The sequence below is a fragment of the Tinamus guttatus genome, unplaced genomic scaffold (assembly GCF_059628265.1).
Source record: "Tinamus guttatus ecotype Peru unplaced genomic scaffold, ASM5962826v1 Tinamus_guttatus_pri_ptg000674l, whole genome shotgun sequence".
In the NCBI taxonomy this organism is placed as follows: Eukaryota; Metazoa; Chordata; class Aves; order Tinamiformes; family Tinamidae; genus Tinamus; species Tinamus guttatus.
The window spans coordinates 23,736-40,996 of record NW_028289208.1 but is presented as its reverse complement, the minus strand read 5'-3'; the positions used below and the strand labels follow the sequence as shown (position 1 = coordinate 40,996).

Here is a 17,261-nt window from a genome sequence, read left to right as displayed (position 1 = left end):
TTGGGCATTACTGCAATTATCCCTCCAGAAATCCTGCATTCTCTGAAATACTACCAAGAGGGATTAGATGAGCTTTTCGGGTAGACATTTTTCTGTTCTTGTCTTCTGTAAGCAAATTCTCTAGTTGAACTCTTGCCAAAACTAAAATTTTACATTTAGCAGAAGGGACAGTGGATGTTGTTGGCTAAATTAATCATTCCGTTATTTAAAACCCTCATTCAGGAAAGCACGTTTACATATGAGTAATTTAACGCACTTAAGTCTAAGTGTTTTGCTGTATCAAGGTCTAACAGAGGTTTCACTGATTTTAGAGTGAAGATTTGAACTGTCATTTTTTTTTTGAAAAAAAAAAAGTCCTAAAAAGCTTCATTTTTTTTTCCTCTGAGAGATTATACCTCAAGATCTATGTGGAATCATTTGATTCCAGAGAAATCACAGAGCTTTAGCTTTTGCATTACCTGAAGTGAGTTATCTGACCTATGAAAAAAGGCCTCAGTACTGTGGCTTTTTACATAAAACACTGGGGTTTACATCACGAAACAACAAAAATTACTTGAAAGGTAAAGTTCTGAGATGCAGAATATTAGCAGTTCCCAAGGGCTTGGTGAGCAAGGCTCAAATATTCACACCGTTGAGGTCATTAAAGAGACAGAAATTATATTTTAATACAAAACATCTCTGTGTGCTAAGTCACTTACATTTCCCTTCTATCCTTCTCATCCCATCTCACCCGTGAGATTTCTTGTTCTGAGAAGATCCGATACAATTCTGAACCAATACAGTATCCAGGTTTACCCCCAAACTCTTAGAAATTAGGAAGACAATGAACAGATTTACTATTTGACCAAGATGCCCAAAGGAGACAGAAGTCATCATTTCTTTCCTATTTATTTACTGTATCTCTGAAATATTTCCTTATCTTCTTGTAGTTATGTTTTCAAATAACTGAGTACTGTTAATACTGTGAAAAGCTCCAAGAATCTGTCCTTAAGTCCTCACACTTTGATACTAGCAAGGCTGGAGTCCTCACAGAGGCTCTCTTTATATGTGTATTTTAGATTTTGCTCCTAATTATGAAAAACACAAAGCAATCTTCTGATATGCTTTGACAAGGGTCAAAAAGGACAGCAGTGGTGAAAGGGCTGGTATGTTCACTGAAAGGCCCAAGATGTCATTTCGCCAGGCAGACACTTTTTCAACCACAGCACCCAATAAGATTGTACTGAGCACTGACACAGAAGTGAAGCTTCAGGTGCCTAAGAGAGGATTCTTACTTGAGGGGGATGTTTTCCTGAGGGTCTCTTCACCTTTTTCTGCATAGTTGTACTTTGACGAGTTGAAAATGCTACCAAGTGCTGAAATGCTGCCCTTGGGGACTATTATTCATCATTGCATTTCAGTCACTGATCTCCAAACCACAGTATTTCCCAAGTGTTTGATTTATAGATACAATTGTAGCTAGCTAAATATTGGGCACTTATCTAAAACAAATGTCTCCAGGTATCGAGTTTTTCTTCTTTAATTACTGTCATTTACTTCCTACATCTGTTTTACTGAAATGGGGACTGGTATCTGCTAGAGAGGAACTTGGATCATTCTTGTTATTCAAAGAGAAGCGGTGGAAAAAAAGAAGGATAAACTTTTCTTCTTACTTGATTTTAGATTTCTAAGTAGATGCAGCCAGTGCTTAAGAACTGCAATGCACTTCTCTGCTCTCCTGTCCAAGATTCAGAGTGTCATGTCCAGAGGAGTACTGCTTCCTGCAATGTGACCTGTTGCCTAATCCAGGCATTAACAGGTTCACCTGGTTACCTGTGTACTAGAACTAGTTTGGCTCAGATTAAGACATCATCCAGAGAGATCTTTGATTGTAATTTTAAAACAATGAGGAATGGAGAATCCACCACTTCTCTTGCTACTTGTTCCAGCAGTTATTTGCCCTCATTGTGTACAAACTGACTTTGATTCCCCCATCTGAGTTGTGTAGTTTCAGCCTCTAGAACAGATTTCTTGTTTGTCTCCAGCACACAAAACACCACTTTCTAACACCGCTTCCTAGTAAGTGTTCGAGCTCTAGTGAAGCTCCCTCTCTCCTCCCCTTTCCTTCTGATACCCAAAACACACTGGGCTTATGATAAGCTTTTTTCCAGCTTTTAGTCAACTACATAACTCATTTTAGACTCTCTCCAGTTTTTCCTCATTGTTTTGAGCCAAAACTAAAGCGCAACATTCTGACATACTTCTAACCAATGTCACATTGAAGATAAAATTAACTGCCTATTCATAAACCAAAGCGCTGTGAGAAGTTTGTGTTCAGTTACTTGCACAAGATGTTCTGCAATTCACCTTTTCAGTGCCTAACACAGAAAGATTGCAGACATTCCTGGGCTACACAGAACTGGCTTACTTTTAAAGGGATTGTATCAGAGGTTGCAGACAGAAGGAAGTCCAAGGGCATTTTGCTTGCAAAACCTGCTAACAGAAGATAGCTGGGCTCTCCAGCCTGAGAGCAATGCAATGGAATTCCACAAGCACCATGAGATGGGGCAAAAACACATTTTGAAAGCACATGCCTGAAGTAACCTTCTGCTAAATGTACACTGCACACACATATGTCACCAGGACAGTCAGAAAAGCTTGTTGTGCTTGTGAATAACTAAGTTGGAATTGTATTTTGCTGAAAAAAATACATTCCTTGGCCTTTATACATTCTTCTGAGGAGCAGAATGACCTGTATACAGATCCTTGTGGTAACAAACTTGCATCCTGACTACTTAGAAAAAAAAGAAATCCCCACAGAGGAAGCTGTAATTCACCCATGCAATTAGGCTGGGTTAATGTTGGCAACGAGTGGATAGATTCTATCCGATAACATAATCTGTAATTCTCTGCTAAGCAGGATGCTGGAGCAGTTCATTTGTTCTGGGAGCCAAGAAAATAGCTGCGCATTCACCAACAGACTCGAGCAGAGTCATGATAATGACCCCATAAGATTTGAGACAAGTTTATTCTAGAGCCTGATAATGGTTCAGAGTGATTTATAATTCTATATTCAGGTTGTAGATTTCTTTCACCAAACATTTATCTATGTGTACAAAGCACAGGAGAAAAAAAATACACATCTTTCACAGGTGAATTTTACAATGTCTTTTCATTAGAAAGTTACCTTGTTCTTCATCAATAATCTTTTACTCTTTTTCTAAACTTTATTTAATCCCTTTTATAAACAATCTAGCCTCAGCACATTCTGCTGAGAGTAAACCTTTTACTGTGTGTATATATCACAGCAAGATTTTCAACATCTTGGCCAGTATTTTTGTATATTAGGAACCTATATCTACATGTATAGCAATAAAAGTTATATGACTTCTGAAAATAAGCTCTGATAGATGCCTTGAATTTGGTGGAAATTTGTGAACCCTCAGAATTTACAGGCAGGTCATTGGTTTCCAACTTCAGTTCACAATGTCTAACTTACTGCAAACATTTCTTAAAGTGCTGCCCTGAATTTTCCAAGCCCTGTTTTCCCTGGCAAAGCCATGATTTCCCCCAAATCACATAGGGAATACATCACTTTTACATACATTCAGATTTAAAATAGAAATTGAAGCAGATCCTGGGAGCAGCAAGGAAATGCCAGTGATTTACCTACAAAGTTCTCCTCTACAAAAACAAGATATTGTAATCCTTTAAGGTGTTTTGACTTGCAGATTCTACTTGCTCTCATCACATCCAAACATAAACAAACAATTTTTGAGCGCTATGTGTACACAGAAATATCAAACATACATGCTGGACTGGACTTGCATTTGTGCATAGGAAATGCTTCTGACTGCACAAGTTTTATAGTTTTTCTGTAAAAATGATAAATGCACATTACAGTTCCACAAACATTAGCTGATTTAAAATATGCAGTGCTTATAAAGGCCAGTTTGAAGCCATTTTGACAACACAGCCCTTAAAACAACCAAATACTACTTTTCTAGGCTCTTGCTTAAGAAAACACCATTGAACACTTACAGATGGCAAGTAAAAAGTAACATTTGGCTCCATTGAGGCTGGAGCCTTGCGTGGGAATTCTGCCTTAGGAAGCCAGCAAGATGAGGTCTCACTTTGCACACTAAATGCTAAAGGCATATAGATGTTACAGAAGGAAGCCGCTTAACAAGGCTATGGTAGATCTGACTTACCACAAGAGCAGCACGTGAAGCAGTTGGTATGGTAGAGGTTGCCCATTGCTTGGCAAGCCTGGCTCGCTCCATACACCCCTTTTCCACATTTTATACAGATACCTAGGAAGAAGAAAGAGACAGAACATTAGAATCTTCTGCAAGTCCTAAAAACAGCTCTCGGCCACTAAGCCTCAAACCTGTAATGAGGCTGGCTACCTATGCGCTGTTTGAATGCTGTTACTACAAACAACTTAGCACTAATTATTAATACCAACAAAACTCCTAATACACTGAGAAGGCAGAAACTCAAGAACTACAAAATCATGCTTAAATCATCAACGACCTTCCCCTATTGTACTCTGAAAGTTTTATATTGACAAATGCAGAGAAAATACAAACTGCTTTAAGGAAAATTAGCATGTTATGAACTTACAGCAACTTTATTAACAGAAGAAAGCAAGCTAAATATTTCATGCCTCAGTTTGCTTTTGTTTGATTTTACACATTCCTAGTATGTGAATTATCATGAAATGCCACACCATAGAGAAAGAAATGCCATTTGTTTCTGACAGGTAATTGTAAGGGCATTGGTAAAGCTGTCCAAAAAGCAATATGCTGTAGTACTGCTGAGATTTAGCTTGGGCTTTCAATGAGAAAACAGCTATAGACAACATGAGACCCACAAATCTCTCTGGCTCCTAAATGTTCAAGACATATTCTAGAACCCATTTCTGAAAACAACGTTTCAGCATTCACAGTCACTTCTATGTGCTGTGTAGTTTGATCAGTTTAAATGTGCTATTCTCACTTTATTGTCATCAAATATCAATGTCCCAAGTTAAGCTGTATTACTAGCTAGATACCAGATAAATCCAACAGTTCACTGCAAACAAAGTATTCGGCAAATGTTGGTCACTAGGCAAGTTCTGACCTAAGAAATTGAAATTTGAGAATATTTGTTACCTTATCCAAGGTTCCTGAAATGTTATGTCTGTTTGTTTATTTGTAACCAAAGGTTATGAAAAAAAGTCCTGCTATTTGCCATAAGTTAATGGTTAATTGCTGATGAAAGATAGTTATTGATTACTGTGGACATTCTGATCTGAAAATGCAGCCAGCCCAGCCAGCTAGTGCAGTAGCAGCTCCCAGCAGAGCCACTGTTAGGACAGCAAGAACAACCTATAAATCTGCTTTCTGCCTCATTACATGCTATGAGAGCCAAAGCAACCATGGTCCCTTGGGGCTCTGTGAGCAGATAGGTTGCCCACACAGCAGAGAACATGGCATTTGCTTTTGGAATGAGCAGTCTGTTACTCTAGCCCAAAGCCTTGATATTTCAATTTATTTTGGTAATGGAGCTAGAAGAGTTCCCCAGCTATCGGTACCCTTTTGGCCCATCTTGTCTTGCCATCTGGATATGCAGGACTGATGACTATTGATAGTCTGACTGTGAGGTTACATTTAGTGAGCTACATTTTCCCATTCCTGCTTCAGTTCACTCAAATGATAGTGGAAATCCACAGCCCAGGATTTTCTGACATTTTTTCCTCTATGAAGTCTCCCAAATAAATCTAATATATAGCCAAGAACCACTTTGACAGATGAAGTTATTGCCCGATTTCTTCAGCCATCACTTCACTGGACTATCAGAAGCAAAAGAAGGATTTACGGTGGATGTTATACTTGCACAGGGCTCTCCAGCAAGTGACTCACTATGAGCAGCTGTCAGTTTGTTAACTTATTTTCTCTAAAAGACTGGGCATTAATTCCAGGAATGAATGACCACAGAGATGATTAGTATTCTAAAAAGGCATATATATAATTTCAAAAGTGTATTTTGGAAAACATATATGCAGCTGTGGTGCGAGTATAGTGTGAGCTCATACCCGCCTAGAAAAAGCACTGATTACAGTCAGGGCCCAGACTGCACACTGCAAGCTTCTGAAAGCTTTGGCATAGCAGCTACATTACCTCCCCGCCCTCGTCCCCGTCCCCCCCAACCCCAGCTTTAATTCCAATTCTTGTTAAATCGCCTATGGAGAATGTTCTGTTACAGAGCAACCATGTCTCATTTATGACAACTCACTCCAAGAGACTTTTAAAGTCTTTATACAACATTCTGCCTCTCCCAACACCTCAATTCAAGATAGCTTTTTGATATCTTGACAGGATCTTCTGCAGGTGCAGCAGTTTCTTGACGTCTCTGGGTGAAACAGAACGATGTCCATTAGGTTCTAGCCTCAACAATCCTTTGCAGAAACAAAGGATTTACTCTGATTTACTAAAGTAGTTGCCTTTTCTCACAGCCTCCCTAAGAAGCAAGCAGGTGCACAGGCCCACAGGCTGGGCACAGCCTAGATCTGCAGCCCTCCCTCAGGAAACAAGTATCACTGAGCACCTAGCTCTAGTCCTTGGGCTGCTCCGTACTGACAGAGTGGTGCAAAGTAGCCCCAGCAGCAGTGAAGATTTGGGCTGCTGGTCTCTAAAGGGAGCTTGTAAGCAGACAATATACATACCTCTGCGTAGCACATGCATTAGCAAGATGCCGATTTAAGCAGCAGGAAAAATAGCACTAAATTGTTATTAGCCCAGACAATATTTTCTGATGTATTCAATATTTTTATCCAAACTTGAGACAAAAGGAAATACAGTATAATGAGCCAAGGTACCAACAACCAACCACCAACAACAGGGAAGATAAAGCTAAACGATTTTTGCTCAGTTTGTCCTATCACACCTGTAAGAGTTCCCTAGAATAGCCTATGCGTTGGAAGAAGTTCACACAGGGACCTCAGCATCAAATCACGGAGTGCTCTTTACCCTGGCAAGCCTTCCCAAAACTCTTTTGGGCACACAAGTGCAGGCTACGGACTAGTACTTTGTACTGACTCCCTCTGGTACCTCAGACTTAGTACAAAGGCAGTAGGCTCGGGTTAAATGGCACATGTGCTAGTACAGTACCAGCACCCTGCTCTCAGCAAGGCATTTCAAGGGCTAGCAGAAGTATTTCGATTGTCCTCGGACACACATAGAACAGCCTGAGCCTGATGCCACCCTCACTTAACCTGAAGTCAACAGCTTAGAACAAATACAAGGCAACATACGATCTCTTCAACAAGAAGCAGCTGTATAAATGAGAAGGCGAATCTGGTCACCTCTCTCCAATTTGACAGCATGCTGCACATCAGAGATGAGCCGCAGAGATGAGACGGTCTTACCGTCACACCGCAATCTCCCTCAGGTAACAGCTGCGTGCTGATACAGTAGGAAACAACCATGCCCTGTTGTCATGAGTTACAGTACAGCTAGAATTAAGAGCTAACACGTGGCACAGATGGTTCCCTGCCTCTGTGGGTCTGTTCATGTTGCAGTGTTGGGAAAAGCTGGGTGTACCTCACTGGCTATTACAAAATCCTGCTTTCTTCTCTCACATCAGGAAATACTGACTCCATAAATATGCACACTAACTTTTTTAAACCTTTAGCCTAGTCAAGATGTTGGAGCAGGGAAATGAAAATATACGGCCATGAAGCAGTAAGAATAAAGGAGGAAGGAACCTTTAACTCATCTCAGAGAAGACTAGTTGGGACAACAGAGACTGACCACTGAAAACAGAATGACTGTGAATAGAATGTACTACATAGTGCAGCTAAAGGATGTTAGATGTTCTCCAACCATGAGCTGCAATGCCTACAGCTTGGCATCTCAAACCTGAACAAGTTTTAAACAGGATGTTACTACTACCTTTAAAGATTTTCTCAAGAAGTTGGGTAAATCCAGAGGCATCCACACACCACACTGAGCTCTTGGCTGATAACATCTTTTCTGGTTACTGTGCAGGCATCCTGGATTGATGACTTGAGGAGAAAAAAAGGCCACCCCAACACCACGCTTAAGTCACCATTAAAGCAAGTCAAGACTAGAACCAGGCTGTGTACTAGTAAACTTTGTACTGTCATTACTAAAATTTATTGAGATTGCCCCTACCCTTGCCTTTCTCACAATGGAAAGATAGTAAACATCCCAGCAATAAGCTACATAAACCTTTGAGATATTTGTTAGCTAACTTGACAGGATCCCCATCAGTACCATTTCTACCATTACAGGAGATTTTACTCAACTAGTTTACTGGAGGGGTGTGCATGTAGAACTTACTGAGAAAACTAAAGTTGGGGATGAATTTACACTCACTTTCCATTGCTCAGAAGCCTGAACCAGCTCTATGTTGTAACTCCAGCTTCTGGAAAAGTTTTCAACGCTTCCACTCAGCGTATTGCTTAACAAGACTGAGGCTTGTGTCGACAAAGCTGCTGGGAGAGGTCATGGCCATGAAGAGAGTTGCTGGGACTAGTTCCAGGAAGGGCTTTTCTTATCAGTACACAGGAGTTGAACCTTACATACATGAAGGAATCGGTCTAACCAGCAGATCAGCAAGGCTCGGCCTTAGCTTATTCTGACTTGCTTTGTTAAATACATGGGCTGCTCTGTTTTGTTGGAACGTTTCCACAGTTTCAAATGTAGACACAGTAACCATGATGGTTGAGAGCTCTGAAAGCTACGGGGCTGTAGAAATGACTCTGAAACATCACCCTCCCTGACTCTGCATTTTAGCAGCTACAAGCCCAGAGGATGTCCAGGCTGGTGCATTAAACCGTGACAGCTATAGGTCAACACAGCAGAGTGGAAAATGTCATGGGAGATGTTATCAGTTCTGATTAGCAGCTGTTGGAAACTGAAAGGTTTTTGTTAATAAAGGAGATCCATGCAATGACACAAGTGAAAGCCTGAAGCTGGTGCAGCAAATGCTTATTGCTTCAGTACACTATGGGAAATTACTGCTCTGAACCATGAAATTACTGACACTACCCAGCACTTGCTCTGCCCCGGCCACAGCCAGCGAGCCTCTGCAGAGCTCCCTTGTGTGTCCATATCTGAGCCTGCTGCGGCGCCTCACCACGGCACAAGGCACATTACAGGCCTGCTGTTCTGCGCCATGTTTCAGTTACACTGATGCTTCATTTGCAGATATTCATTTTTCTACTTCTTGATCTAGTGCATGGCAGTTACAGGATGATTCACACCTCTCATGGAGCTTATATAAAAAAAATCTTTTGCCATCTAGACAATAAACTGAGAAGACCAAGTAGCTCTTGTGGGCTACTCTATCATCTGTGATATGTTGAGTTGCTTTGTCTATGATTCAGAGCTCAACTGCTATATCTACATTGACAGCTACAGCTATGAATGGGAAGAGAGGGGACTATGCAAGTACTTTGGCAAAGAATTATTGACAAAAAAAAAAAAAAAAAAAAAAAAAAAAAGAGAGAGGGAAGAGAGAGGAAGACAGAGGAAAGTCCTACTTCTAAAACCACCTTGGCATTTTTGAGATCATCAAAGCAAGGGGGCCTATATAGCTGAGGACAAAGGAGAGCACCACTGGAAATGAATCATTCTAGGAGGGAAAGATACACAAGAATAAAGCTCCTTCCTTGTTCTCCTCACCCTCCACTGCCAGTATCTGGATGTCTCACTGAGGCTGCAAACACCTTACAGCCCTCTTGATGCTGACTAGGCGGGTACCATTTCACACCTCCCTCCTGCTTTTTGCCGCCACCCTCTGACCAGGGATCCCACCTCCAGGATCCTGGAGGCTGCCCCCTCAAGTCTGCCAGCAGGTCATCCAGACCTTTGAATTCAAACTGTTTAACAACTTGGTTCATTTTGCCAGGAACACACAGGTAGTTCAGTCTATTTTGCAAAAGGGTGGTCACTTCTAGAATAGTTCTTTGCAACGTGTACTCGAATATAAAAGGTAATGGAGGAAATCAGAGTTCACGAATGATAGAAGGAATTTCACCAAAAGCTTCAGATTGCAAATGCACTCACACATAAATTAGCACTGATACTGTAATTACACTAATTCTTTAATTTCTACAAGTTCATTTGGCAGGTTGCACCAACTAGAAAACATGTGAACCCAGAATTGAGACAGTTGTCCATGCCACTACTTTAGATTTACACTGGCATAAAGAAGGTCAACATATGGATCTGCTATGTTTATTTGGCTTTTCGTATGAGCATATTCAAACAATGTTATTAGTAAATAATAAGTTAAATATCTTAAACTCATATTTTCATCACTTTTCCTTTGTGCTGCTATAGCTTTATAGCAGAACACCTATCTAGTAAGCCAGTAACTCTGTTATGCTAGTTCCTTTTTCCAATTCTGAATTCCTTAGTTACCTTTAACAAACTATTTAATTTATGTCTTGGCTGCTTTATACAAGAAAAGAAGAGCTACTGATTCCTGTGCAAAGTCTTCACAGAAAACACTGAGATAAAAGGAAAAAAAATACAGAACCAATTCACATATTTATGAAAATCTGTGCAACAGGATAACAAGAGATAACAAGATATCTTGAACTACATGGCATGTCAGATCTGAAAATGAAAGCTACATATGTCAAGAATGAAAGACTTTTCGTTACATTCTTCTGACACTACATGTATGAGTCACCATCTAATATATGGCAGAAAAAGGTCATATATTACAGCTCCCTTACTTGATGTACTTAAAATGGGTTCATGATTGAACAGGGAGTCTAGTCTAAAAGTTTCCAGGTGCACTTTCCTGTTTTTTTAGATAACGGGCTATTTCCAGAGGAGCATGACATTCTGAAAAAGGCATGACATTACGTAACCACAGTTGGTTATAAATTCAGCAGCTCCTTCCATAAGTGCTACCCAAGCAACACACATCTACAACAGGCCTGTACTTCTAACACCTAGTCTGGAAAGGTGCCACTGCTACTGGCTGTCTAATTAGGAGGTTTCTGTATTATTTACAGAAATATAAATAGGTTTGCCTAAATGTAAGTGTGCAGGTAGTATACCAAGCTATTTAGAAAGACTGAACTATTCACTTAAAGAAAGCTGGAAAGGACCTAAAAAAATCTGTCACTTCAATGCTCTATGCAGGTTATTTGAATCACTATGAGTAAAGTGATTCAAGGATGTTTTCCGAACAGGGAGAATGAGTATACCTTCCTTTAAGGATATCCTGAAAGAAAGACAAGTTCACAGAGTCATTTGGCATAGGTTTCCCTGCTCTTCAACTCATGAAAGATGTCAACAGTCTGCCACAGCAAGAAGCTCAATATTCTCTAGAGTGGTAGGGCCCAAACTAGAGAGGCACTCAGCTCTAGTGCAAACAGTTAAACTGCTGTCTTTCAGCAGACAGACAGACTCTCACACCAGAAGAAAAGTTTATCCTGATCTAAAAAGATGAAAACTCTTCGGACAGTTAGTCAAATATAGCGCTAACAACACGTAAACAGGATATTCCAATTTTGCCCAGTCTCTCCCCAGGAAACAGCAATGCTAAATGCTATATATGCACGATCATTTCCTTCCTATGTAGCCAACTAAAGAAAAAAAATAAAAAAAAACCTTAAAAAAAAAAACACACGGCTAACAAGGCCCCTACAGATCTGGACAGTCCTGGGTGTTCGACTGATCTGAAATGCAGACAGACAAGCAGCGGTTGCTTCATGTTTTTGTAGTGTTTGCAGTGGTTCTCAGTGGAGGACAACTCTGAGCTCTACACAATTGGGAAAATACCTGAGCTCAATTTTCCTTTCCATTGACTTGCTCTCCAAGGCAGCTGTGGCCAGATAGCTCTCTCGAGACCCTTAGAAAAGGGGGCTAAGACCTCTTTTCCCTCCACAGCGACCCTTTTGCTGACTGGCAGCTGTAACTCAGTAGATGAGGCCACGCTCCAGTGACAGAATAAATCCATCTTTACAACTCTTACCACCATATTAAAAAAGATGACATACAACTTGAAGAACTGACCGTTAACTTTGCATTGGCAGGATGCCTGTGAGATCAGCTACCATCTGCCTGAGCTGCTTTGACTTACTGCTGGATCAGGTATTGTCTGTCCTCCCACATTGGCACGAGCTGCCTGGTACATTGTCTGGCTAATTCATCAGAAATGTGAACATGTATTTGATCCACATCCAATTAGTATTGCTGAAGGACTCGGGAATGCACAAATCGCGCACTTGGGACCATCCTTTTCCCCGGTTTGTCCTCAACTCCCTCACTCATATTGATGCAAACTGGGAGAAAAAAGCTACAAAACAAGAAAAAGTAGAGTTGTCTTTCACCAATGAAAACAGCAGCAAATGGACAAGGTTGCAATACTCAAGTCTGCATGGTCTTTGTTTATCTGCTTATACACTCGGCCATGCACCATTTCCCAGCTTGTGATAAACTGGCATCCAGGGTTAGAAGCCTGCATGCCAAGAAAGACACTTGCTTTCTGCTGCCAGCCTTTTACATCCACAGGGACTGACTGATGTTAGAGGGCTTGGCACCTCCACAAGAACGGGGCCGGGGGGGAACAACTATGAGACATTGATCACTGAGTCATCTCAGAAAGAACCTAGCAAAAGGAATACCCCATGTATAATGGGATTTTGGTATAATCTGCTACTTTTACAACCTACCCACTGTACCTGCAGCCAAACCCTCGGCCCATAATCTCTACAGAAAACCTGCGACCACTTGTCCCAAGCGCTAAGTTACTCCTATTAAGGAACACGTCCTGCGATAGCAGTCTGGCACGGAGAAACAAACAGAGAAACAGACTCAGGTCTTGATGGCTAATGTTGAAGCCTATTTGCTTGAGGGGGGAAAGGATTTATGTTTAGAGACTATCACTTTGTGTAGCTGGAACTGACAGTCTTAATGACTAATGAATCCCCTGCCTTCACAAACAGACGCTGGAGGCTGCCAACTAGCCCTCAGCCCTGAGCCCCAGCCACACATCGGGGCGGGCTGCTTTCCAGCCGAGCAGCTGGCGTGCTCTCCACATCCATCCCACTCGCTGTCTCCCTGCCCAGACAGCCAAAGCGTCCTTTTTTTAAGCTGGACTCTGAAATCTGCTTGCCATTTCTGTTGGAGCTGCATAGAGCTCTTAACTCCTTCCAACCATACCCCTTCCCAGGTAGCTCTTATTCCAGTGAGTAACTCATCAGCTGCAACCACAGTCACCAGATAGGAAAAAAGATGCGGCTAAATTTGTAGCAAGACTTTCAAAAATATTCCTAAACCATCGTGGAGTAAACAGCTGGGACAATTACTCATTTCAAACCCTTCTACAAGCCACAAGAAATCACTGAGAACTATAAAACTAGGGAGAAAATGAGTGGACAGAGAAGACTAAAGGGCTAGGAAGGTAATTTTCCACTGTGTTAGTTATTGTAAACATTATCTTCAAATAAACGTGATTTCATGTAATTTATCATCCAAACCTGCCTTCTGTTTGGAAAGGTTACATAATATGGTAAAATATTAGTTAAAATTTATGTCTTAGAGGAATAGCTAAAAAAAAAATAACAGAAACAAGAATTCCTCTAGTAACAATGAAATGTTGACTTTATAATTATGAGAAGCCTTTATTCACAGTAGCTAAAAGGAACATTCATTCCATTTTACATCACCCCTTGAATATTATGTCCTGATCCAATTTTCAAAAGCAGGTGAAAACACCAAAGACTGGAAACTGTGAATAATTTTCCTCTATCTGGTTTTAATTAAAACACTACACAAAATACAAGCAACAGAGGTAACCTTTTCCACCACATTTGTGCTGTTCATCTTTACAGAGCATGGAGGGAAAATCTCATGCTATGCTAGTGCTAAATACTCTAAAATTCTCTAATATTAAAGCAGTGGTTTGAGTCTAGATCGTGACATAAGCAATAAAAGATAATTCACATCTGTTTATGACCTATGTGGTAGTAGTTAAGTGGCCTGGGGTTTCAAAATGACCACCTGAGGAACAGGCAGCTCAGAGGCTGCTTTTGGGAATACTGGATCCCAGTAATGCTGAGCTGCTGGGCAGGCTCAGGCCACAGCGTGTCTGATGTTCTCTGGCTGCATTTTTCCACGTGGTGATTGCTTAGAAAGTTGTGCATCTCTCACCTGACAGACATACCTGTGCCGAGCAGAACCAGGACAGCACAACCCGCTCTGTCTGACTGGGCACAGAGAGCCAGGGCACACAGCCAGAACTGGGAACACTGAGGAGCTCAGGGGTCCCCCACTTAGACACAGGCCATAGGGGCTCTTCTCAGATGTTTCAGTGGCTTAAACACCTTTGTGGCCTTTTGCTAGGCTCCAGGCCTCCTCCAGCAGGAAAATCACCTCCTTTGACGTGCTGGCCACATGTTTCCTACTGCAGCGCAGAGGCTGCTGGGCTGCTTCGCTGCAAGTGCACATGGCCGGCTTGCGTGCGACCTGCTCCTTCAATGCATCTCAACAGGTCCCACTCACTTGTGCTTGTCAAAATTGTTCCCCAACTTGATCTTCCTCTACTGACAGCATCTTCCTGCCTCTAGACTTTCCCTATTGCTTTAAAGGCTCTGAGATTTCTGAAGATAAACCTTACCAGTAAAAAATGAGGCTGAAATAGCACTTGGTACCTCGGCCCTTCTTGGCCCTCAGCACCATTCAGTCATGGACTTGCACTTTTTCTACTCTTCCCTTTGTGTTCATGCAACCATACAAGTTACTCTTGTTGCCCTTCACATCGCTCAAAAGAATCAACACCAGGTGGGCTTTGGCTTTTCTAGCTGCAACTTTGCATGCCCAGACAGTGCTTTTATATTCCTCCAAGGTCACCTGCCCCTGCCACCATCTCTTGCAGATTTCCTTTTTACTACTAAGCTTAATTAAAGGGTCCCTGTTCACACCCATGGGCCTCCTGCCACTCTTGCTTGGCTTCTTGCATGTTCCAATATGCAACATGGACCATTCTTGAGCCTAGAGAAGGTGATCCTGTGATCCTTGAAGAAAATAAATAAATAAACAAACACCTCTTTTGTGTCCCCTCTTCTGCTTTCTAACTCCTTTGTTATAAAGGTGCTGAGATTGGATGCAACACCCTACAGCAGTCCACAGGCCCTAGTGTATGTACTGCTAAGGAGGGGGTTTCAGTCTTCAAGCAAAGTTTTACCTAATGCTAAATTAAGCCCCAAATAAAACAGGTAAGGCCAGAACTACATGGATACTCACATAACTCCTGTTTGGAGATTTAACTTCACAGACATTTCTCTTCAGCCAACAAGAATAAACACATTTGTGAATCTGACCTTTAATCAGAACATTCAGGATCAATGTGCAAATCACTCAGGTGGGATTTTAGTTCTTACTCTCTACGTCACTGCAGCACAAGCAAATGCAACTTTCCCCTTTACTGCAGCAACATCCTTTTGAAATCTTTGCTTTCACTTAATCCACAAAAAAATACATTTATAAATGTCTCATTATTAATTAAACAAAACCTGTCTGTTGAAAGCTAGCTAAAAGTTTTTTTTTTTTTTTTTTTTTAATTGGAGAAGCCTTTATCTCCAGATGAATCTAGCCTCTTCTGTAATTAAATCCATGGAAATAAGGGCACCTTTTAATATATCAATGAAGAATCTTTCTACTGTGCTGTCTCTGTAAGGTTAACTGAAGTGCAGAGCATGCACTGAGCTGGTGCTTACACACGGCTTCTGCTTCTCCCATTGATGAAAGATTTTATCATTCCTGGAGAGGAGCTATTTGTCCAATTTACAGAACAAATTGTTGTTTACCTGCCATTAGGCAGATTCAGTTTCAATCTATGTCTGTCAAAAATGTCTTCTCTCATTGCCTTATGTAGCCAGGAGACAAAGAAGAGGGGAGAGAAGAGAAAAAAAGAAATGAAAAAAGAAGTCTCTTCAAGCAAAGCAAAGCAAGCAAAACTAAGCGATGGGTTCAGACGGTTGCTTGCAATTGGTTTTTGCTGATGAAAGCCTTAGCTTTTTATCTTTCACTGATTTCAAAGACTCAGGCTGAGAGCAATGGCTCACATGGGTTTCTGGCAGGATGAATGCAGGTTGAACATGCTTCCTTCTCTAGCTTTCACACCTTCAAAATGTACACCTTGTCTTTAAGAAAACAAACAAACAAAAACAAACAAAAAAAACACTGCTTCCTTTCTCAATACTAGGTTTAAATCCTGATAGATAACTATCTTTTCTTTACTAAGATACATAATTAAGATCCAGGTATCTAATGGCAGGAGAAAGATCTTCACCTCAAAATGGAAACGCTATATGCCTTAAATAATGACTTACTTCATAAGTTCTTTCTCAAAATTCCCTTTTCCTTCCATACAATATTAACCAATATCTTACTATCTCTTACTGTTTTTCTCAGTGATCTGGTCCTAGAGTTTTCAGCAGGGAGAAAATAACCTTAGAATATTTTATTTCTCTTTAGGATTAAGCACGTGCAATGCTCTGTTCACACCTATGCTCCAGCCTGTACAGAACAAAAGCCTGACTTCACTTTCTTCTGCTCAGCATAAAGTCAGTGCCCTGGCCCTGAGCTGCAAGATAAGAACATACATCAGACTATTTGTTATGAAATAGTCGCATTTGACCGTGGAGTCAGTCTTATTCTAATTTTGCAAGCTGTGTGCTCTGAAATACTCAGTAAACAATTTGTTTGTGGGCTTAATGAGTACTTTTATAGCTGATAATTAGTTTTTTCAAAACAGCTACAGAATGAAGTGAGGTGTGCTGAGAATCAACTCTGCCACAGTAGCATGAAGAGATCCTGGCTGATGTCACTGCTGATGGTTAAGGTGAGGTTTCCCATGTACTTGACACCTTATTCTTGATGATGCCTAAAAAACAGATAATTTGCAAAAAATGGAACACCCACCTTTAGGGGGACATTTTGACATACTCAGGCTTATTATTTGTGTGTAATTACCACTCTTTTTTGAGAAAGAAAGGAGGGAAAAAAAAAAAAAAAAAAAGGCAAGCCAGCTCTAATGTCAGTATTAAGTGCAAACGGTAACACCAGGATTCCCAGTTCCCACTATTACAGGAAGCAGGTCTAACCTAAGCCTCCTGAAACTGAAGAAAACACTCCTACCAATTTCACTGCAGTTTGGCTGCAGTTCGAATTCACTTTAAAACAAATATAAGTGAACAGATTTTATGGCCTGGCACCCCCTGTTTTCACCTTCAGCTCACACTTTGC

General features: G+C 41.0%; 1 protein-coding gene across 1 annotated transcript in view; it reads right to left on the bottom strand.

Moving 5' to 3' along the window:
• WTIP (WT1 interacting protein) overlaps positions 1–17,261 on the bottom strand; it is a 72,346-nt gene that overhangs the window by 38,829 nt on the left and 16,256 nt on the right. The window contains exon 2 of the mRNA XM_010213510.2: positions 4,191–4,292. Within this exon, the coding sequence (XP_010211812.2) occupies positions 4,191–4,292 (102 nt within the window). The remainder of the gene's footprint in view (positions 1–4,190; positions 4,293–17,261) is intronic.